General features: G+C 40.6%; 1 protein-coding gene and 1 long non-coding RNA gene across 2 annotated transcripts in view; one reads left to right on the forward strand and one right to left on the reverse strand.

The window, feature by feature from the left end:
- The window catches only part of LOC148219903 (uncharacterized), a 40,839-nt gene extending 27,872 nt beyond the window's left edge, over positions 1–12,967 (reverse strand). The window contains exons 1-2 of the long non-coding RNA XR_015799521.1: positions 12,286–12,967; positions 7,354–10,699 (exon numbers count right to left, since the gene is read on the reverse strand). This is a non-coding gene — a long non-coding RNA (uncharacterized LOC148219903). The remainder of the gene's footprint in view (positions 1–7,353; positions 10,700–12,285) is intronic.
- Positions 12,968–13,415: 448 nt separating this feature from the next.
- Positions 13,416–23,645, forward strand: part of PLCXD3 (phosphatidylinositol specific phospholipase C X domain containing 3) — a 78,851-nt gene continuing 68,621 nt past the window's right edge. The window contains exon 1 of the mRNA XM_014875571.2: positions 13,416–13,563. Within this exon, the coding sequence (XP_014731057.1) occupies positions 13,461–13,563 (103 nt within the window). The 5' untranslated portion in view covers positions 13,416–13,460. The remainder of the gene's footprint in view (positions 13,564–23,645) is intronic.

The following is a 23,645-nucleotide window of genomic DNA, read 5'->3' on the forward strand; positions in this document are numbered from 1 at the left end:
GCTCTTGCAGTCACTCTATCATAGAAAGTCAGCAGAGTGTCAGGCATGATCTGCCCTTTATAAGGCCATGCTGTTTGTCTCAGATCACATCCTTGTCTTGTAAGTGATTTAACAGTCCTGAGGATCTGGAACATTATCTTCCCAGGTAAAGAGGTCAGGCTAAGCGGTTTGCATTGCCCCACACCTTCCTTACTTCTTTTCTTAAAAATAGAGCAATGTTTCCCTTTTCATAGTCACCAGGTACTTGGCCTCACTGCCATCACTTTTCAAATATGATGGGAAATGTTTGGCAACAAAAGCACTCAGTTCCCCTCAGGGATGTGATTTTCCTGAGATACACGTTGTCAGATTCCACAGACTTGTGGTTGTTCAGTTTCATCAAGTGGTGCAGGACCTGCTCTTTGCTTCAGTCCTCCAGCTCCCACCTAAAGTTCAAGATCTTGAGAGAAGTGGTAAGCTGACTACAAACCAGTGAAGACTGAGGGGAGTAACTCATTGAGTACTTCAGCTTTCTCTGTTATCTGTTGTTACCAGTTCTCCATTCTCACTTATAAGGAACCATTACCTCCTTGGCCTTTCTATTCTTATCTATATCCTTAATAGAGATCCTTCTTGTTATTCTTCACATATCTTGCCAAGCCCAGTTCCATCTGTGCCTTGGCTTTCCTCATGCTGTCTCTACATATCTGAACCATATCCCAGTACTCTCCCCAAGTCAGCTGTCCTTCCTCCACTGGCTGTGCATTTTCTTCTTTCTTCTCAATTTGAGGAGCAGATCTTTGCTCAGCCATGCTGTTTTCTGGCCTGCGTGGCAAGATTTTCTACACATCGTGATGGTGAACTTCTGTTCTCTAAGAAAAGTGGCCTTAAAATGCTGCCAGCATGGTCAGCCCCCATGTCCTTAAGGACAGTTTCCCAAGGGGTCTCATTCACCAACTCCTTAAATAGGTGAAAGTTTTCTTTTCTAACATCCAGGGACCTGACCATTCTCCTTGCCAGGCCCATGCTCCATGAGATCAGAAATTCCACCAGGGCATGGTCACTGCAGCCCAGGCTGTGTCCAGACTTAACCCCTCTAATGAGCTCATTCCCCATCAGTGAGCACCAGGCCTGGCCATGCTTCTCCTCGGTTGGTCTGGCCAATTCCTGGACCTGGACCCGGTCCTCTGCACACTCCAGGAGTGTCCTGGATTGCTTACAGCTGGCTGTATTGCTGTGCCAGCAGATGCCCAGGTGGTTGAACCCTTCCATCAGGATGAGAGGTGGTGAGGATGATGTGCCCTGCAGCCAAACCAAGAAGGCCTCATCAGCAGGCTCCTACTGATCAGCGACCTGTATGTAACCTCAACCACCAGGTGTTCTGTCTTGGTCCTCCTGCCCAGCTTCTTCTCCTGCTGTTACTGCTCACCACTGTTACTGCTCCCCTCAGAAGAGTCCTGTGTCACTGAAATCTGCCATGGTTGCCCTGCTCCCCTCAGAAGAGTCCTGTGTCACTGAAATTTGCCGTGGTTGCCCTTGGCAACAACCTTGACACATCGCCCTGCTTGAGAGAGCTGCCTCCGGGTCTCTCAGCTCTTCAGTGAACCACAGAATCTCCTGAGTTGGAAGGGACTCATCAGGATCTTTGTGTCTAACTCCTGGTCCTGCACAGCCTCATCCCAAGGATTGCACCTGAGAGTGCTGCTCAAACACTTCTTGAGCTCTGTCAGGCTTGGTGCTGTGACCACTTCCCTGGGGGGCTGTTCCAGTGCCTGACCACCCTCCAGGTGAAGAACCTTGTCCTGACACCCAACCTGAACCTTTCCTGCCACAGCTTCCTGCTGTTCCCTTGGGTTCTGTTACAGAACAGAGATCAGTGCCTGCCCCTCTGCTTCTCCTTGTGAGGAAGCTGCCCTCTTCACCAGGCTGAACAGGCCAAGTGAACTCAGCAGCTCCTTGTATGGCTTTTTTAGGCCCTTGTTTGGGTGTTCCTGACTCCAGGAATCCCCTGCCCTGCTCATTCTCATCCCCAGAATTTACTGTAGCTGCCACTGCTTGTGCCTCACAGACTGCCCCTAAGCTTTCCTCATAACTTATGAAATATATTTGACACTTCCCAAGCTTTATCAGATGTAACACAAGCAACACTTATTCCCTCTTACAAATCTTTTAATGACAGAGGCTTAAATGCCCATTGTTCATCCTTCTGATAAGTTTTGCCTTCAAAATTCTGGAATGGAGCTGGGCTTTATAGGCTTGACCAGAATATATTCCCAAAGGAAAGATGGGAAGCAAAACAAAAATGTTAAACGAGACAAATCTTCCTCAGTAACTCCTCCCCTCTTGTGCAGGGCAAGACTTTGCACGGTCAGTCCTTGTGATGACTGGCAGAAGGTTTAGCATGGTGGGCTCTGAAGGTTTCCCCACCACAGAGGACTTTGAAGCTGTGGGAGCCACCAAGTTGAGCTGTAGGAATTGGAAAGCAAAAGCCCACCAAAGATTTCACATGCATGTTTAACCACATGAATACTAGTATGCTAATAATTCCTTCATGGTAATAATTTCTATTGCGTTGATGAGTAGAGGTCCCTATTAGTATGTCACTGTGAACAATACCTGAGCTGAAGAATTCACTACTTCAGAAAAAAAGTGAATTGCAAGGAAATGGAAAAGTGAGGGAACAGTGAGAGTACTTATTTCTGCCAGAACATCTGCCCAGTCATTGCAAGGTGTTTTGTAGGTGCTGTGCTGTAAGTAAATGGATTACAAGAATAATTTAAAAGAAATTACTGTTCTTTCTCCTTCCTCCTGCCCTCTTATCTCTTACAGGCACAGACAGTTTTAGCAGAGAGATTCATTGCCTTTTCATACTAATGTTTTCAAACATTTTTTTAATGCGTGTAAATGAAATGGCAGAATTTCCTTCTGCATTTAGCAAGACTTCATTTTTTTTCAAGTACTGGGTGCACAGTAAAAGGACATCCAGATTATACCAATGTACTTTTGTGAGGATTTTTTTTCCCAAAGGCATTATACTTCAATCAGCAAACCATTTACCCACTGCTGGCATACACACAACTTCTGAAATCCTTTGCTCTTGTATTTTTCTTAATTATCCTTCTTCTTTGTCCTACGGTTCTTCAGCATGCACAAGAAAGAAGGTGGCACTTCAAACCAATCTCAGCTAAACTTCTCTAATTTACTGAAAGTTGCTCAAACAGCTTCTCCCTATAAGGAGAATTTCTAGAATATTTTATAGAAAGAAACATTGGAAAAGGGAGTTCTGGTGGTGCCTAATAGGTGTATTCTCTTAGAGTGTTGAAACCCCTTTTTGTGAGTCGTGAACCACATCCAGATGGGTTTCCAAATGCACGTGTGTGTGCTTGAACCATGTTTCTCAAAACGTGCTTCCTGGCTTTGGTCTTCCTGGGGGCAGTGTGGTTTCAAAGTTTTTCTTTAGTTTCATGTCTTAAGGACATCTCTCTCCCCACATGCAAGAAAATTTTAACCTGAATTCCAAAATCTGGTTCCAGGGAAGAAAACTGATGCAGAATGCAAAACTGATTGTCATTTGCAATAGAAAAAGTAGCTCCTGCTTTTCCTTCTTCTTCCACAACACTTGGTCTGTTTAGCAAAGAAAATGATGTACAAAACTCTCGTAACATTGCAGGGAAAGCTGAAACAGCACTTATGCAGGTTGGCTGTCTCACATTCAGCCAAAGAGTCTCCCATCAGTTTTAGAGGAGGGAGGATTTTAACCACTGTGACTCCTCAGTCTGCATGTGATTCAAGTAATTTATCAACTAGACCATTCACAAAAATCCCACTACTACTTTTAGCAGTGGAAAATTCTTCCAAAAACTGAATTCTAAAAATGGGACAGAGTTTTGGTGTTTCTTTCCCTTCAAATGACTTGTGGAATAGCACATCAATGCTTGTGTTTCTCAGATATAAGCTTAACATAAGAGTAAGGAGACTTCAGCATTTCACCTTTACAATTCAGCTGCTGCTGAATCATTTCCACCCAGAGATTTCAAACAGAATGCTTATGCCTGTTACCGTATGGACTAGAAATCCTGAATATTAGAATATAAAGTGTATAAACCATAATAGTAGTAGTAATGCTAAGGCTTGAAGACTGCAGTTCCCAGAGTAGGCCCTGGGAAACTAACTTAGGAATGTGCTGTGCTGAGAGCATGCAGAACCGTTAGTGATAAGGTTAAAGTATAAACATAAATAAAGTACTGGTGGTGGGCAGTGGCGTAAGAGAGAGATTGAGGGGGAGAACACTACAGTCCTAAGATAAGCAACCATGTAAGATTTATGACGCCAAAATGCTATCTTCAAGGTGAATGTATCTATAGAAGAATGTGTACTTCTGCACATAAACCATTTGTAAAAAGGGTATAAAAAACCCTCTAAAAAGGGAACCAGTGGGATCCTGACTTGGGACGCGAGTCCGCAGGTCCCCGGGCCCTGAATAAAGCACCGCATAAACTGACACTCTGTTAGTTTGTGTTTTACTTGGGGTTTCGGGCAGCATGCCTAGAATCAATGTACATTTTCTTCTACTCATAAATATATGTTTTTGGATTTTGACATGACTACATACGTACACTTTCAAAAATCTGCTGATGTACACATAGCTACATCACCCTTCAACTGACAAAAAATCCTGTGAAAACAAAAGGCCACTTAACAATCTTCAAATTGAACCTAGCACTAATTAAATGCAATAATAAATACTTTGTTATGTTCTTCTGCCACTGTGTTTTGCTCAGAAAGGTTTTTTCTTTAGCCTGAAGAGTAATGGAACTGAACACTGGGCTTTCATCCCCAGCTTCTTCCACTCCTCCAAGTCCATCTAAGCCTTCTTTCACAGTGCCTTTGCAGGCACTGGCAGATTGCAGAGCTGTTAATTACCATGAGGAAAATACCTTGGATTTCCCCCAGGTGGACGAAAACAGCATGGTCACTGGTTGAATTAAGTTTCTGTTTTCCACAGCAGCAGAAATTGGAAATCTGTTGCTTCACACACAAGAATGAATATTTCAGTGAGGTCTGTATGTCTGTGTGCAGATTCCTGCAGAATTCTTTTGCTTTTCATTGTCTTGTCTGGCTGAGACCCCACTAATCTCAATAGGGCCTGGAGCCAACGTGAAGAAGAGCAGACATTGCACATTATAGCACAATCATGCTCTGACCTGTCCAGCCCTTGCAAAGCACATGTTAAAGCAGTTGGTTTGTGGAAAGGACAGAGAATATCTATTTCTATAAAGTATTGCTTTTCTCTATTGCCCTTAAAACTTATAAATGGAAAATTGAGTATCTGAAAAAAAACTAGAAAAACTCGGACATATGTTGAGGCAATGTGGTGAGTTCAGTCTATGTGTCAAGGAAAGGAGCTGCCCAGCACTGTTATGGGAAGAACTGGGGCTTTGTTTGATCATCAGGGTGATGCTCTGGATTTGCAAGTGAGCTTTGGAATTTAGACTCCACTTTCGATGAGAAATCCTCCTCTCTTAAATAAATACAATGGATGACCCACAGTGCTTGCAGTGGTTATCGCAGGGATAAGGCAGAAACAGCCATGCTCCCAGCCCCGTGCTAGTCCTGCTGGCAAGGGTGCAAGCACTGTTGTTTCCTCCAGCTGCTCATCTCAAATGGCCTCATCCCTCCCTCTGCTGTGCTTCTGGGATCTGTCTTCCCTGGGTCCGATTTGACTCAGTTCATGGCCTAAGACTTTTAATTTGGCCAATGTGTATATTTCAACAGGACTCAGGATGTCAGGAAAACACAACCAGACTTTAAGGTCTTGAATCCCAAAAAGCAGGTGCTGAAACCATCTTTGTTAGACTATAACCACAGTAGGTGCTTCAGTGCATGGAGGCATTACTCTGATTACTAAGCAACTGCATGCAATGAAAAAGCGTAAAAAATGGTTAAAACGGGAAAACACTGCTAAAATACTGTCAGGTTGTCAGAAGCAATGTATTAAAGCTGCAACTTTTATCAGCTGCTGGAATCGTGCAGTACATGCAGCACATTGGAGGGCAAATTGCAGGCTCTCCTGCCTGCTCATGAATAGATGAAGGAGGCTGGCCAGAGCAGGACTGCACCTTCTGTCCTTTGCATTGGTTTATGGTGCCTGTTGGCTACCTGGGGAAAAGCCTCTGATCCTGTTTAATTCCTCAGTGTATATAATCCCAATATTTTCCCCAAGAAAATTGAAAAAATACTGTATGGCCTAGAGGCTAAAATGTTTTAGTTTATATTGCAAAGAATAATGAATTTTAGTCTTAAGGGGATTGTACTCGTATTAGGAAATCCAGATATCTTTTATTCACACAGCGTCATATGGATCATTACAAACCTAATTATCTTGATAATCCTGAGCTGCACTGTATTTAATGAAACTGTTTTTAACAAGTAGCAAGTCGTGATGAACAGCAATTAGGGCCCAGTCCTGAAGGCAGAAAATTCTTTCAGAAACTGATGTCTGATTTCAAATCTCTAGCTAGAAATATTTACAGATTTTTGGTATGGTTCACTAGGTACAATGCAGTCATGAAATTAAGGTCTTAGGTGTGTAGTTTAATTTGCCATGAAGGCCAAGGGATGAGGCAGCAATTCAAAGCAGAGATATGGAGAGGAGTCTAGAAACACCAGGAGTTAGATGGCAGCGGAAAAGACACACTCTAAAGGAAAAACAAGACCAGCTCCTCCACTCCATTGTCCCAGAGAATGGATGTCCAGAGGCAGACATGAATCTCAGAACTTGATTTCTAAGCTCTTGGTGATACAATCACCTTCGTGTACCAACTTTCTCCATGTTTTTGGGGGATTCCTTTCCTTTCTTTGTTACCACCCACATTTTCCGTTCTCTTGTTTTATCTCCTATTCTCTCACTCTATTTTCTTGCACTAGAAGAATAAGAATCCCTGGTTTCAGGTAAGAAGCTTTATGTTGTTACACCTTGAGTAATGAACACATAATGTTCCATCACATCACAATGTGGAGTGGGGAAAAGCAGACCATGAAAAAGATATAACTGTCACCTCTCTTTCTCTAGCGTTTGTGCCAACCTCTTCTTGCCTGTTCCCCTAGAGAAGTATAATGCACCACCCTTTTGTTTGGGGTTGAGACACTGTCTTGCACCCTGTGCTACCCAACCTGCAAATGCCAGGCTGAAACAACTCCACTGCTCACTGATCATGGGATGGGTGTAATTAAAAAGGAACATGACCTCTCATCCACTCAGCAGGCACGGACTGCAGACTGTGAAATGTGGCTGGCATAATGATTTGAGTCATGTGCTAAAATCTTGTAAGTCCTGCTGACTATTTCCACCACCTTTTAGGAGTGCTTCATTACCATGCAAAGAGCAAGAGTTTGTTTGGAAAGCCTCATCCAGGATGTAGATTTCCATCTTTCATGAAACATGACTCTATTTGCCAAGAGTAGAACTGACTGCTGTTAACACTCTGCAGCTCCCATTGGAAAGTCTTCTGTGTCATCCATCATCTTTTCTATTTAAAAACAGAACAGACTTTTCATGTCCAATGGATTAGAATATAAGCACAGTAGGGGCATCAGCTATTAACCAACTGATACTAGTTTTACATCCAGGCGATCCAAATTCCATGGAGTATTTTCATCATCTCACTGATTTAGAATTATTCTCCAAGAGGCACAGAAATAAAAATATTTAATTATTGCCTAATATTCATTGCTTAAACAGTCATTATACATTTATTTGCTTTCATTATTTTCTCATTTAATGCAGTTCCCATTTCTTTTAGAATATTTCAAAAAACACTTACTACAGATCATGAACTGTTTGACAGATGTTTACTCTTTTAAAAGTAATCATACAGCAAAGAGATGGGAACTATGTAATAGTACATATATGCTCCTTGTCAAATCCAGAATAGATTACAAAATGCCACTCTAAATATCTTGATGGTAAAGAAATAGTTGTAAAATCTGAGTGTTTCTTTTTATAGTAATTAATTCCCATATCTTGACAAATTAAAAAGTACTTTAATATCTATTTAGAAATACTATTTTCCTCTTTTCTCTCTTTTCTAAATACTGTGCATAGTAGTTCTGAACTGCATCCTAAGTGGTTTACACATACAAGCAGATTGCATCTTCTCTTTCTGCTGGTCCACTGTAAAATCCTGCAAGCACTATCCACTTTTGATAATCTGATCTATTTAATTTTTGCTATTTTCACTGATTTTTCTATGTGTAGACTTTTTATTTACCACTACGCAATAATACAAGAAACAGTCAATCAAAATAATTATTTATTTCACTTGGTTTGGTCTTACATTTTTAAGTTTTTACCCTGCCTTGAACATTCCTAATTTGTCTATGCTAGTTGCAACCTCAAAGGAAATCAGACATCATCCAAACAACCTTCTGGAAAGTTTTATCTATCATTACTGTTTAGTGAAGATTTTACTGTTCAAAATTTTCCATTCATGCAAAGGGCTGTATTTTCTGACAAAACTAAGTACAGTCAAGGGGGTATCTGACTGCCTCAAAAACTTTTCATTCCTTTTTGACAGGGCTGGAAAACATAGCAGGGGAGAGGTTTTTCTGAGTCTTTCAAGCATCTTTTTAAACTAAAGGTAGGTATTTTCATATTGATAAAGTCATTTGTGACCATGTCAATACTGTGTTGGGAGGCTACAAGGATTATGATCAGCACTTATGCTTCTTTCTGCACTGCCTGCTGCAAGCCCACCATTAAACTATCTCATTTAGCTTTTGTTTTCAATAAAACAACAGTTTTACCTACCTAGAGAATGAGCTCACATTCAAATACTTGAATCAAGCTTTCTCTGCAAGTTCTTAACCATGTCAAATATTGGGCCTTCAAGTCTCAGAAACACTTATACATGACAAAATGTTCATGAGCTTCTGCAGAAAGCTTTTTAAGCATTGTCAGGTTGGCCTAGAAATAAAAAGCAATCTCTTTCTCACCTTTCCCTGTACCAAATTTCCATACTTTGCTGTGATCTGATAGCACTGGCTATGAGAAAACAGGGTTTTTCAAAGTCTTCTCAGTAATGCCAACACAACTGAACCTTTTTGTTTTTAACCAGGTAAAAAAGTAGCCACTGGTGTGCTTTGATGCAGACATCTTAAGTGAGACACAGCAGGATTCTGCTTGACAAAGCTAAAAAAGACAAAACAAACCTTCTTCCAGAAACCTGAAAAATACTCTTCAGAAATAAGTAGCTAAGGTGAAACTGATTTCCACCCGAGGACTGGATACAAATACTCTAACTTGCCTTTTATCTTGTTCATTTAAAGCTTCCAGAATTTGGTTCACTGTAGCAGTCTTACTTTAATTACTTCATTTTCTGTATATTTTTATAATGTCTTTGCTTTAGCTACAAAGTATGCAAGTAAAAACATGTGTTATACCTTTATATTAACCCATCATCTTCCCAGTCACTGTAATTTACCACAAGAGAGTAGGGAGATAACATTAGCAGCATCCTGACAAATATTTTCTTCTCAAATTCATTACTGGCACAAGCAAGGATGCTGAAGTTTTCTTAGTAGAGAATAACAAATCAGAGTAAAACAGAATAAACCACATTTTCTTTTGCTTGAAAATCAGGAACAGATTTATCCTTTCACATAAAATGGAGAAAATACTATTTTCCTGGTTTTGCAACGTTTCTGACTACTGAGGAATTTTGTAATCTGTTTTGACAGGACAAATACTGCTAAATAGAGATTGAAAATGAATGAAGGGTGGGATTGTCAAAGTAGCCAGACAAAGTATAAAATTACAACAAAATACCTGTCATGACTTCTGTTCACCCATATGGCTACTGAATAAATGATTTCATTTAGTCAATACACTGAGATTTTATGTACTCGTCCTACTTGTTATACCTGTTAGCCGTGAGAAGGAGCAAAATTCAGAATATAATGAATCCACTGTGCTCCCAAGTAACAAAAATATAATTACGAACTCAGCTGCAAACAACTGGAAGGGCTTTACTGCCCAAATGTTACTGATAGAGTCACTCAAAGCCATGAGAGATGCAAACATGGGATGGCAGCCAGGATTTTTTCTGAAAAACCTCTATTAATAGAAATGGGTAGTAAGAAGGAGGAAGAAACCAACCTCAGAAGCAGAATCCACTGAAAAAGTTAAAGTATTTAAACAATACTAATTCTTCAGTTCCAAGACTCATTTGAATTCATTAACAATAAATTTGAAGTAAATAAATAAATTTTCTATATAATAGGAAAGTCACAGAATTACAGTGCCCCATTAAGTATTTTTTCCTTTTACCTTTCAGAGTGCAATGTACTTTATGTAATTTACAGAAAAAAGATCCTGTTAGTCCTTTGTTATTCACATGATTAAAATAGATGACAAGGAGATATGAAAAAGCAAAAGATGCGATTGTTAAAATGAAAAAGCATAACAGTGAATGCATACTGTTAAAATGCAATTTTTTTAGAAGAATAAAAAAAACAGAAAGTCTTTTTTAACAGTGTAATTAATTTTGAATGCTGAAGCAACATTCCTATTGGCCAAATAACTCTATTTTGCAATTCCATGGAAGCAGAGGTGTATCTATTCATCCACACTGCAGACTGGAGAGAATACAATACATGATGAACAGATAACACAATTTCAATTTTCCATCTCTTCATGGCATCTTCAGTGCGCTCAGCACAGCTGTGAATAAGAGAGCAAAGATGGTATTTTTCTGTATCTTGGCACTGCTTTTAATTTTCATTTTACCTGGTAGTTTTAAGCGTTTAAATTATTTAATTCCTGAAATCTACTTTCTTTAACCGTTCAGACTTTCTATGTGTAAGGATTTCAGTAATCTGGCCACAAATGTGATTTTTTTTTTGTTTGGTTTTTTATTGTTTTTAAATAGGAATAAAAGTTTGTATAGATACTCTGCCTTTGATTTACAGGCTGTCACTGTTTATAAATCAGTGAAAATTAGTAAAATGACAGGTTCAAACTAAACCACAATAAGCTGGTCTTTCATCAAGATAAATGGTTTGCCTTTTTTATTAAACACCTCCCAAGCAGATACACAGAGAAACGCTGAAGTCTCATGCCACTGAAAAGCTAGAAAAAAAAAAATCTTTTCTTTGAAGTCAAAGCTTCTAAGTCAGTGTTTCTTAATTTGATCTATAAAGGTTTCTGACTTTCTGTCCCATAAGAGTCGCCTTTCCTATCCCACTTCCCTTCAAATTATATAAGCCCGTGACTCCCAAGTTCATAGACATTCAATGACAGATTTTAAGCCGGCTATTTTAGCAGTTACATTGCACTAGAAACAGAGGCAAACCTCTTCAAGCATGACTAGTCTGAGACATGCTAGAGTGGGGCAGTTTTCATGAAGCAGAGTATTCATGGTTTTAAAATCCAGACTATTAAGAATCTTACTTTGGGCATTAAAAAAAAAAAAAGAAGATACAAAAGCCTGAGCTGCTTGCAGAAGCAAATGCCAACAAGTTTCTAGTCAGTACAGAGAGGCATATTTACAGGTCTTCAGCACTACTGGAAGGTAATTTTAGATGTTGTTATACATATTAACACATCTTAAAGCGATCAGTTTTCTGGTATTTATTTTGCACTGAGCTATCCCCAAAGCTTCAGATACCATAAGAGATCAACAACAGCACTAACAGCATGTGTAATCTTTCAAAAAGATGTATACTTCAGTTTTCTCTCAGAAAAGATAGGCCACATAGTGAAATGGATGAAAGTTCTGCAGCAATTTTCCAAGTGACCAGTGTAATCCATTACTAACTTTGCCCCTTAAATAAAAAATCTGATTTGATTTAATCATGTTGATAGAAAGATTCATTGCTCCTGGAATATTCTTTAGAAATCTTGGAATTTTTGCAAAAATTTCTTCCCATTCTTTGAAGATGATGTAATGTAACACCTTCCACCTTTACATGACTAACATCTTCCGTATTTAAGTGAGGTTTATGTCTTCATATTCAAAATGCAGATTATCTTTTTTCATCCTTTCTAATACCAGTGATTCTGGAAGGGCCAGATCAGCATCTTCATACACAGGATGCAATACTGCAAAAATCTAACAGGCCTTGGTGGCTGTTTGTTTTCTCCTTCCCCTTTTTCATGTATTGTTCAAATCTGACTCAACATCTCCCCCAGGGTCAACCATCTGATCACATTTCCCCAGTGAAATCCCACCTCAAGAGCTATTTCTATTGCAAAAAGTGAGTCAGTAAAATTTTCTTTATTTAAATACCTCAGAGATACTCACTTACTTTTCAAGAAATTGTGGCCAAAGGAAGAGTTTCTCATCATACTTGCTCTGGAAACTTTAGACAGAAAGAAGGCTATTATTAGTTGTTCCCTGAAGTTTTATTACCAAACCCAGTTATTATAGAAGGGTTTGAGTAAGAACACAAGCTACAGGACCACAGCTGACCCTCATAAGAATTCAAGGTGAACTGATAAACTGAACCTGTCTCAATTATGGCTCTCTCTAGGCCCTGTTTTTGACAGCTCCACCTGTCAAAATGTGTGACACATATAAATGTCGTTTATATTTGTGAACTTCTACAAACGTATACAGAACTTTCACAAAAATGGGTAACACTGAAGGTGAAAAGACCAGGTTTGTTCTAACAGTTTGAAATGGCTCACAGAGCTTTATCAGTTTCATTCATTCATCCATCCGGAGGCAGCCACACAAATGCTTCCTAAAGCGCCAAAGATAGGCTATAGATGATAACTCATCCGAAGGTATTACTTCGGATCATCCTCAAAGAAGAATAAAAATTTATCGCCAAAAAATTAGATCTCCACGGCATGTTCAACTAAGGTGCACTGTTTTTTTTGTTTTTTTCCCCTGTGAACAACCCATTACAAAAAGACGTTCGTATCAGGGGCAGATGAAGCTGCCCGGGAGCCGGCTGCGGGAGATGTCGGGTCCCGGCGCGGGGCACTCAGTCGAGCCATCACCAAGGTCAGCGAGGTTCTGCTGAGGCCCAGGGCCACCAGCCGCCGGCGGGGGCCCCGAGCGCCATCCCGGGCACAGCCGCCCTGCCGGCGGCAGCCCTGCGCTCCCGGGGGGAATCTGCTGCTGGCCCCCGGGCGCCGGGGCAGGGGCTGCCCGGGGCCGGGGTGGTGCGGACCCGCCAGAGCCGGGCCGCGACGCCGCTCCCTGCCCAGCCCGCCGCGGTTCTTGGCGCGGGATCGCCCGCCGAGCGCCCGGGCCCAGCCCGACGGTGCCGTCCGGCCGCGCCGCGCTCGCCGCCGGCCCCGAGGGCTCTCACGCCGCGCCGCGGGGAGGTGGCGGGGGCTCGGCGGGGCGGGGAGAGGCGGTGCCAGGCGGGCGGGGCCCGGGCTCGGCGGGGCTGTGGCAGCGGCGGTGGCCGTGGTCGGGACTGGGCGAGTTGGAGCGAGCGGCGGCGGCGGTAACAGCTGCGGCGGCAGCATGGCTTCGTCGCAGGGGAAGAACGAGCTGCTCTTCGCCGACTGGATGGCAGCGCTGCCCGCCAGCCTCCACAGCACCCCGCTCACCAACCTGGCCATCCCCGGTGGGTGCTCTCGGCTCCCCGCCCCGCGGCCGCCCTGCGCAGGGAAGGCGAAGCGCTCGGCGCGGTTCAGCGCTCCACGCCGCTGGGGAGGCGGAGATCCCTTACCGCGCTGCCGCGGGGCTCCGCGGAGATCTCTCAGCCCTTACCGCGCTGCCGCGGGGCTCTGTTCTGTCCCTTCCGCGCTGCCTGGCGCTGCCTGTGGGAGTGGGTGGGAGCGAGCGGGGCAGGTGCGGCAGAGGCGCCGGCGGGACGCGGCTCCGGCGGCCCCGCGCTGTGAGCGGCTGTGAGGCGCAGGGTGCGGAGTGCGCGGCTGTACCTGGTGTCGAGGAGGGAAGGCAGCCTGTTCCCGTACCGCCGGACTGGCGTAACAGCCCGAGCAGTAAACCTCGCCTAGGACCTAAAAGCCACATACTGCCCCTTTCCCCGTAAACTTGGGCGGCGAGGTCTGTCGGAGCGGGGACGGACGCAGGGCTGCGGCTGCGGGAGGGGAGGCAGGCTGCGGCAGTGTGCGGCTTCATGTCATGTCGCTGTCAGAAAACGCTCCATCTCAACACAATTTTAAATAAGACGAGGGATGGCAGGTAATGGTGTTCAGACTAGGAACTCTTTGCTGTCCTCTCAGTATTTTTTTTTTTTTTGTAAGATATTAACTATGGTTGTAGGCATAGGCAAAATACATCTTAGAATGCAAACCAGTAATTCATTCAGATGATCTCTGGTTTGAGGGAGCATCTTAAGGTCTTGCAAGACCTTTTTATCAGCATCCTTCCTCTCTAAGGTGTCTAACTGGAGTGAGGTTTCAGAGATGCTGAGGCTCTAATGTCTTTTAAGCTTCTTATGAGAAATGTTCACTTCTTGCAAGTTTTGCGTAATAGCTGCTCGTGTAACACCAGTTTTTATAACGCTAAAGATACTTTAGGACAATGTAATAGCAGCTGATATTTGTGAGAATGTTTTTTCTATGTTTTCATTTAGACACAGGTGTGCCCTTCTGAAATTAAGTATCTCTTAGTTTCTTACGATTTACACAAGCTGTAGCTAGCATTTTACTTGCTACACTGAGTATTGCTGTTGGTTGAATATATCTTGTATAAAATTGTGTCCTTCCAAGGCATAGGAACTCAGTATCTGCAATTGTTACATTAAATTCCTTTGGAGCTGCAAAAATCTTTCAGTGTAATAACATTTCATTAACCCACAAAGTATGGAATGCTCTTATGGAATGTTGGCATGATGAGAAATTATTCTCTTTCGGATGCATGGTGGTTTTTCAGGTTAAATGTATTGTTTTAGAGACTATTTCCTGATTTGAGGAGATATGGTGAAACTTAACTTGCTTCCAGATGCAAAAAATTGCCTTTGTTATGCATCACCATTAAGTGGCTTCCTCTACCAAAGGAAGCATCATGAGGCTGTTACTGGTACATCCGTCTCACCAAGATCTCTCTGTTACTTTCTCAAAGCTTCTTTCTAAAAATTGTCCATAGATTTTTGCAATGGACATTTCTCAGAGCTTTGGCAGCAATAATACAAGCTTTCACACCTTGTTAACATGTTTAAATTAAAAACAAACAAACAAACCAATTTACAGTGGGCTGTGCCAGTTAATCCCTATACAGTCTTTAGCAGTGGGCAAGTTCTGCAGGCTCTAAGTGTGGAGATTGATCCCTTACATTGACAGCATGATTTTGTTCATCTAACAGCAATGCACACAAACTTGCTCTTTGTGAAATTAGCAAAGAAACTTACATGATTTGAGTGGCATAGTGTTAAGACCTTTGAAATTTGTCCTGTTAGTGTAAATTGACATAGACCTCTTACCTGCCTGTCTCATTTTTAAAATGCCAGGTATGGCAAATAGAGTCTAATGGGGAGGGTGGCAATATAGTTCTTATGAATTTGTCAGCTAGAGAGCATGGCACATAGACTAAAGGTATCAGTGCAGTTTACATACTCTCTTTTAACAGTAGATTTATTATTATATTCAACGTACAATGTGGACATGCACAGTATTTAGTACAAGGGATAACATGGGATTGGTTTCATCCTTTAAGAAGAAATAATATCCCACACATTCATAATATTTATAGGAGAGTTTTCTCCCATATGTCTACAGCTGAGCATTAATAATATGTGCATAATAGCTGTTAGCATATAACTAGTATTCAAGTAGTTAATGCAAGGTATGTGTGTAATCTAAACCTTCATGTTTCAAATCTTCACAGTTATAACTTCTGATTTTTTTCACTGTTTTTGAAGTTAGTGTTTAAGTTTTAAAGTATTCACAGCATTTTATTTACATTGCCTTTTTTTTCCTCCTTACCAGAAGAAGTTAACAGTACATTTTTTTTATTTTTTTTTTCCCAGCAGGATTTAAACTTCCCTTGCGCAGTAAGAATACTGATTTTGACCTTAATTCAGCTGGATGAAATTCAGTTCTGGAGCCAGAGTTCAACAGTCAGTCCAGTGCTAATGTTGAAGAAAACAAACTATTAGCTTGGAAATGTTAGAATGAATTTTCCATTACAAAGGGCGTTCCATTGTATTAGGGGGGAAATGTTCTTTTAGAAACCATCAATACATTTCTTATTGTGTCAAAGGAATGGTTGGAACTGAGGTGATACACTCTGTTGTCTTTGCACAGATGTGCTTGTATCATTTTAGCTGTTGCTAAAGAGAGAAGCACAAACCCCATAATACTCTGTCATGACTGTGTTAAACAATACTGTTGAAGGCATGTTCTGTTCATAATATGTTTAAAAGTGTTGCTCACACCCTTTTATTGTTCAGTTGCTAAGCTTATGCAGGTAAACATTTATATTATTTATCACCGCTTATACTTTTGTAAATGACAAATCCGTGCTGGATTTTGTTAGTATTTCAGTAAGATCTTCTACTCATTTCATTCTCCACAGTTCAAGATAGGTCCTTTTGTTTTCCCAACTGCAGGAACCATCTAGATGAGACAGAAATCTCTAATATAGAATGTGCCAGCTTTGTCCATCAGAAACTTTTCTATTTGAATTTCTTTCAAATATGAAGATGATACATTTTCTGTGAGGTTTTCTTCTTTCTTTGAGCTGACTATGTCTGTGTTCTCTTATGCTGCAAGTGGAAGATTTTCCTCAAGTGATCATGGTAGCAAATAACAGTCTTTGGAAGTGAAATACAGTCTTTGGAAATAAAATAATCTGTTAGTTTCCATAAAATGCCACGCATATTTAATCTTCTATTACTATGACAATTAGAATAATGAAATAATATGCTCTTAGGACTTTTGGTCAAGGTGTACGTCTTCTAGTGCTTGCAAACTGCCTCCTGTGTTAAAGGATCTGCCTGGCTAAACTCTAAACAGTTTGGCTAAGAAAAAGGTGGAGGACTGTGGATTCTGGTCTTTGAGGGGAGGATATCTTTCAGTTGATAAAATTTGGCTTTTTCATTGCCTATTCCTCTTTGATGAGGATAAGAAATAAGTTTTTGTAGGGATTGCATGTTTATAGGAATGAAATCTTCATGCTCCCAAGCTGAGGCTGAAAGGCGAGGTATGGAGAACTTGTGTATTCTGCTGTGTCAATGCACCTTCCTTAATCTGAGCTGATCATATCAGTTATGTGCAGTGCAGTAAATAGACATCAGTAGGCAGCATTTCCTTATGAATTGTTCCACTTACCGATCAATAAACTTTCTTACTGACAGTCTTTAAATATGTGTCTAGTTTAATATCAGAGTCTTTGTACAAATAATTTGTGTAATCACTGTTGCCTTTTCCCCTGGTGCTAATATTCCAAGACTCTGAGAAGTCCATAAGAATAATTTATGGTGGAAAAGAGTATTTTCTTCCATAAGTAACTCATCCCTCCACCAAAACTGGTACTAGCCTAAGATCTGCCATATGAGCAGTCTTGATGCATGCTAGAGGCATGTCTGGATAGTGTGGGTAAAATCTTCTGAATGAATTTAAGACCCAGAATATCTCTTTGAGTGCATAACTTTCCAGAGCTGTGATTCTTCAGGCTTTTTTTTTCATAGGAGAGTTTCTGATTTTCTTGTGCAGATGAAACCTCTGACCTCAGCATGTCTTCTTGTTGCTTTAAGATGCACCATGAATGCTACAGTTCTTGTGAAAAATATTTGCCTAGGGCCTCATTGGCTTCTGTGGTTTTTCAGATGGGATTTTTTAAAATTTTTTTTTTTGTGTGTGTTTTGACATATAAAGTTCTTTGTCCATCAGCTGGAAAGCAATTGCTAGACGCAGTAGAACTAGATTGGCTGACATCAAATAAGAAGCAGTTGCCAGGTGGAATTTTTTAATACTACTGATCTTTAGAAAAAGACTCTGAGACTTTAAATTTCTATTTCCCACTACCATCATACTTTGAAAAGAAAGAGTAAGACCTCATAGGGAGTTATTTTACAAAGAGGAGGATGTGTGTTAGTGTCAAATGTCAAAGAGGTATTAGGATATTGAAGATGTATGGGGAGACTTGGGAAAAGCAAGTTAATGCAATTGGAATATATTAGCCTTTTTTTGTGAATGATAGCACTGCTACGTTGACGTAACAGCTCTGTTTCAAATATTTTAACTTCCTTTGTAATAGCTTGCAAATGTTCAAGTGATATTTTGTTTCTTGAACAGACATTCCTCACTCTCAGCCCCGTGGGGAAATTATTTCGTCTTAAAAAAGGCTAGAAGTTCTTCCTTGTTGGTTATGTAGACACAGAGCACTTCCACTGTTTAAATGTTATTAGGAAACTCTTTAATCTTGATCTTGAATAGCTGATGATTTGGATTTGGCTTAAGAGTGAAGGGTGATTGTCTTTGAGAAGCAGGATCTGTTTCACTCTTGTCTGTCTGTTCATGGTCAGCAGAATAGCACTGCTTCACTTGTCTGGGTCCAATTCTGTACAAAATTAGCTTTGCCTAGAACTGCAAACTGATGCAGATAAACTTATAAATAAAACTGTAATGCAAGTTTCCCATTAGCTTTTGACATGCATATGTACCTAGAAGAGTTCTCTCTCTTTCCTCTGTGCCTTGCACTAAATTTTCAGTGTTTTTCTACTAGAAATAAGTAGCTTATGCTTTCTTTTCTGATTAGAAAATGAGCAAATAGCAGATAGCTCTTTTTTAATTTGTTGACGGTCTTCTTTTTGCATCAATCATTTTTATCCATTAAATAGTTTCTCACTGGCCTTGCACATACTAATGTGTCATTTCCAAACCTTTCAGAAATATTTCTGTGTGATACAGTTTCCTGTGGCCTTTGCCATTAATTTCTCCTGCTGTGACATGTTTCTAGCACACACAAAATAAAGCTGTTTGGTTACTCGCACTGCCGTAAAAATCAAACAGTTCAAACCCTTCGGTTGCTTGCCCATCTGCTACCAGAGGTAATTCGAAACTGCCTTTGCTTGATTTCCCAACAGGGGCTGTTCATTAATCCAGCAATCTCTGTCCGCTGTGTCTCCTGCGGCTCGGTTCCAGCAGAACTGCCTTCTCCAGCGTGCCTTGCATCCTGCCACCGTGGCAGGTGTGGCAGAGGGAACAGCTTTGTTGCCATCTGGAATTATTTCTGTCTTTCCAACTCAATGAACTGCTGGGGGTTTTATCTCTTGTCTGAAAATTTCTTGATTGTTCTGTGTATCCAAACTGCCCTTACCTTCTGATAGTCTTTAACTTTGTGTTTGGTGTGTGTTTTATGTTTGATAACTTCCTAGGGTTCTTACGGTAGTGCAGCTTGAACTCTTGTCTTTCACGCAAAATGGATCTTGCTTTGAAGATGCTCAACTGTGAGACACACTCAATGGTGTAAGTAGTTTAAAATGCAGGTCCTAGGTAGACAGAGCTATGCGGACTGTACCTTTAAACCCCTTGAGAGTGCTGTGCAATCTCTTCTACTGTTCTGTATAGAAATAGTAATTAAAATTCTCATGCTTTTTTAGAAATTAATTGTATATAATTTATAAATATCTTTCAGATTTAGTAGACAGATTTCTATTTAGCCATTCTACTCTTCAAAGACCAGCCAGTTCCAAGGAGAATAACTTTCATTCCCATCTTGTCTTTTCTTCAGAGTAGGTTCAAATTACAGGTGCTTAATTTGTGAACAGATCTCCTTGTGCAATCCCTACAGTATAGCCCTTGGGACACTACAAACAATATAATTGGGAAGAAATGTGGTTCAAAATCTGAAGGTTTGGATTTTAATCTAAGTTTTTGCAAAGTTGAATGGTTTTTCATTTGACCTACTGTAGCAAACCTTGGTTTAATATTTTCCATTATTTTGAAAAGCTGTATAGTGTCAGCTAATAACTGTGCATAAAGGCTGAAATATATTATTTCATTTTAGAAAGTCCAGATTTTATTTTTCTGTCTATTTTAATACCATCTCTGTTTTCACCATAATCTAATTTAAAACAAATTGCTAAAACAGTTTTCAGAGGCTTTACTGTCCTTTGAAACAGTGTCTCTCTTCATATTAAATAAAGTTAATCTTTGGTTCATCCAATCTCTTACCTGGTTAGCTCACATACCCTATGCTTAAATACTTAGTGTTTCAACTGTGAAAATAAAATGTTGCAGAATACAGAAAAAAGATAGAGGATGGAAAGAAGAAATGGATTTCCTTTGTTGTGGTTCCAGACTTTGCTCCCTTCTGTCGCTTAGGATGTTTCAGATGATTGGAGATACATGACATGTGCTGCTGCCATCAAGGCAAAAACCCATCCATGAAGTCTACTGCATTATGAATTTTGCTTCTAATTTTAAAAAGCCAGGATACAGGGCACAGAACTAATGTAGCCTTTAATAAATTCTGTAGCCATTTTTTTTAACAAAACAAACTCCAGTGAGATGAATAGTATACTTCATGCTTTACCTTGTTGTCATGCTGTCATCCACAATGGTTTTGTGTTTGAATAGAATTTTTTAAAAATCCTATTAAACATTTGGCTTTTATTTGTATATTGGCATCCATGCAGCTTGGTTTTATAATTATGAAGGATTGCTAAACTGGGATTTAAGTGAGAGTAAGAAAAATGCAGAAAAGATGAGTTACTTGTGCAATCAAATTAATGCTTTTAAGCCTCAAAGATTATTAAAGATTATTAGTTTGTTAGTTTTGCTAAATCCTGATTTAGCAACTTGGACCTTCAAAATACATGCTTCAAAAATACATGCTTCAAGATAGTCTGGGTGTTCACACCAAAATCAAATGGCATGTTTGTACCTCTCTTGAACCAGCACGTGATTAGAATTTTCTTCTGGTGTTTGACTCAGATGCCTGCCATTAAAGGGTGGAAGAGAAATTAAAAAGTTTGACACATTTTCATTAACTGTGACTCTGCTGAAGATCTTAAGAATGCTGTTAGAAATCTTAAGACATCTGCTAGAAATCTCTGCCCTGTTTTCTGATTTGTAGGCTGGGTCTGGTAGTCTCAAGGAGACCACTGATACTGAGGCTGGCCTTGCTCATAGGAGGAGAGCTGGGTTAGGAAATCTGCTCAGTGGGTTATGGAAGATTTCACTGACCCCTAGATTGCACTTTGGAATAAAAGGTGTTTGTTTTATACTGCAAAGCTCACAAAAGCTTTTGGTGGAGTGCTACTTTCCATCCATTGTGCTTGCTACCCAAAAGTTGCTTTGTCAATGGTAAATTTGAGCAGGTGCTCATTCTAGGTGCTAGTACAGGAATCCCAAGGGATTTGCTGTTTTGCGATTAGTCTTCTTTCTTTCTGTTGAAACCCTCAAATTTTGCAAGACTCTTCTAATTGTGTAGATAATGTTCACAAATACTCTATCAGAAGTCATGCAAGCTGGGATAGTGGTGTCTCTTGTATTTCATGTGTGAGAATGCGTGTTCTTTCATGTGATCCAAAAATGTGAGACACTTGGATGGGTTCCCTCAGACTTGAAGTGCCTGCGTCTCCAAAGAGGCTCATCTGTGTGTGGTTGGCAGGTCAGGAGATCACTTTGAAGACGCTGCAGGAGGCACCTACCAGTTGCTTTTTCCATTGCTGGAAAGCAATGAAGATTGTGTTGGCACTCTGCATGGCACTGTGGTAGGAGTAATTCATTCACTGGGATGGAACAAACAGGCTGGATGAACAGAATTTTGAGCAGAAATTCCCCAGATAACCTAAGCCTCAAAAAAGAGGACGAGGATATTGATTGGAAGAGGCAAAGATCTAGCTTGGACACTGAGTAGCAGATGCTGTCTTTGCATTCATCTGCATCCTTACTGCACTAAAAAATACAGTTTCAGTGGGTTGCATCAGTATTTTTTTGGTATAGAAAACCTGTGTGTTTTAATTCAGGACTCTTAGACCATGTGAATCCAAACCTGGAATTGTTTGTCTTGGGCCATGTTTGTGTGTTTGTTTGGTTCGGTTTTAATGCTTTAACTTTTCCCCCACCTTATATCGTTTTCTCTCACAGTTTCCATTGTTGAAGTGAAACTTTGCCAGCGATATGGAAATTCTCAGTTTTGATGAACTGTAATCTGTAAAGCATTTTTTAGTTGGAGTTCTGCCTTCCTCTGCTTCTGGTGCAAAATTGACAGCTGTTCTTTCAAGTAGGAGAGATCACCTCAAAACAGGTGCTGTCCATGAAGGGAATGGGGAACACACGTCTAGACATTCTTCAAGGCTTATCTAGGAGTGCAGGCTCTTGCTGTGAGAGGGAGCTGGACTCCTGCCTTTAGCCGAGTGTTATTTAGTGCATGTGCTGAGTGTTTTGAGAAACATTTTGTAAGTTGACAATACATAAGGAGAAAACAAGCCAGCTTCAGTAATTTTTGGATGTAGCTGTATTGTAGGGGAAACAAGCCAAGGGGCACTGTGAAGGGTATGAACAGCACATGTAGAAATGAATGCTGTTACTTCTGCTGAGCGTGAGGCAGGATTTCCTTTAGAAATCACAGTGTAGAATATGGAGAAAACTGGGATTTCTAAGACCAGTTTTAATGAACTGGCTGGTGATGCTTCATTGTCACTGCGCTGAAAACAGCATATGAACCAATAAAACCAAGACTGACTTCTTTGAGAGCTTAGGATGATGTGGTGGTAGTGGTGGTACAGCTAAGAAATGGTTGGCTTTTGTGCCATTATGTATTTGGCCCTGTCACATCCTCCTGCCCTGCAGGGGTCAGAACAAGTCACTGTTAGGTTGGGTAGTCTGGTCCATATTGGGATTACAGTTCCTAGCTCCTTATTAGTATGCTTTGTACACCACAGAATTCTTACAGTTTCCTTTGAGGCTGCATCCTTCACAAAACCAAGAGTAATCTCTGCTATCAGAAAGTGACATCAGTTTTGCAGGAGAGCCCTGTTTGTACCTGGATAAATAAATAGAAGGAGATTTAAACTGAAATAGGGGTAAGCTGAATGCAGGTGAAGGTCTAGGACCAGGGGAATAAGTGCTGTCCTGAAGGGAGATGAAAGGTGCAGTTAGTTCAGTGCTTTGGCTCTGGTATCACCTCTGATATGTATAAATGGATAAGGCTCAAGGACAAGGTGAGAATAAATGGATATTTCCCCCTAAACATATCCGTTTACTCTTCTAGCCTGTGTAGTTTTCAGAACTGGATTTTACCTTTATTCAGCATGGCTCTCCCAGATGTGCTAAGAGAGATAAAATTTCTGAATCTTCAAGACATCTGTCCTAGGCTGTGAATGATCTTGAATTTTCCCACTGAGAAGGAAGATGATGGTGTTTTGTTGTAATTTTTAGGTTTTATTAATTGGTTTCATATTTCAAAAGGTATTCAGAAGTGCTGATAAACAACTTAAATTCCTTGAAAGCGTCTTCTCCAAGTCAAGTGAGAGATAATGCCTTTTCGTTTTGAAATTGCTGTTGTCTACAAGAGCATGCTGTTCTTGCAATGCAGAAGCCAAGAAGCAAAATGCAATCCCTTTTACATCTCGCTTTCCATCAGGTGTTACTTCAGCTCTGTCTTAAGTGTGGGAAGGCCAGAAATAGTTAGAGGATATGTAAAACTAATAGAGATATGGAGAAGTATTCTAATTGGAAATGACATTTTAAAATAAGTGGGGATAGGATAACATGCCTGTTTTTCTGTCTA

Source organism: Sturnus vulgaris, chromosome Z (genome assembly GCF_052056855.1).
Source record: "Sturnus vulgaris isolate bStuVul1 chromosome Z, bStuVul1.hap1, whole genome shotgun sequence".
Lineage (NCBI taxonomy): Eukaryota > Metazoa > Chordata > Aves > Passeriformes > Sturnidae > Sturnus > Sturnus vulgaris.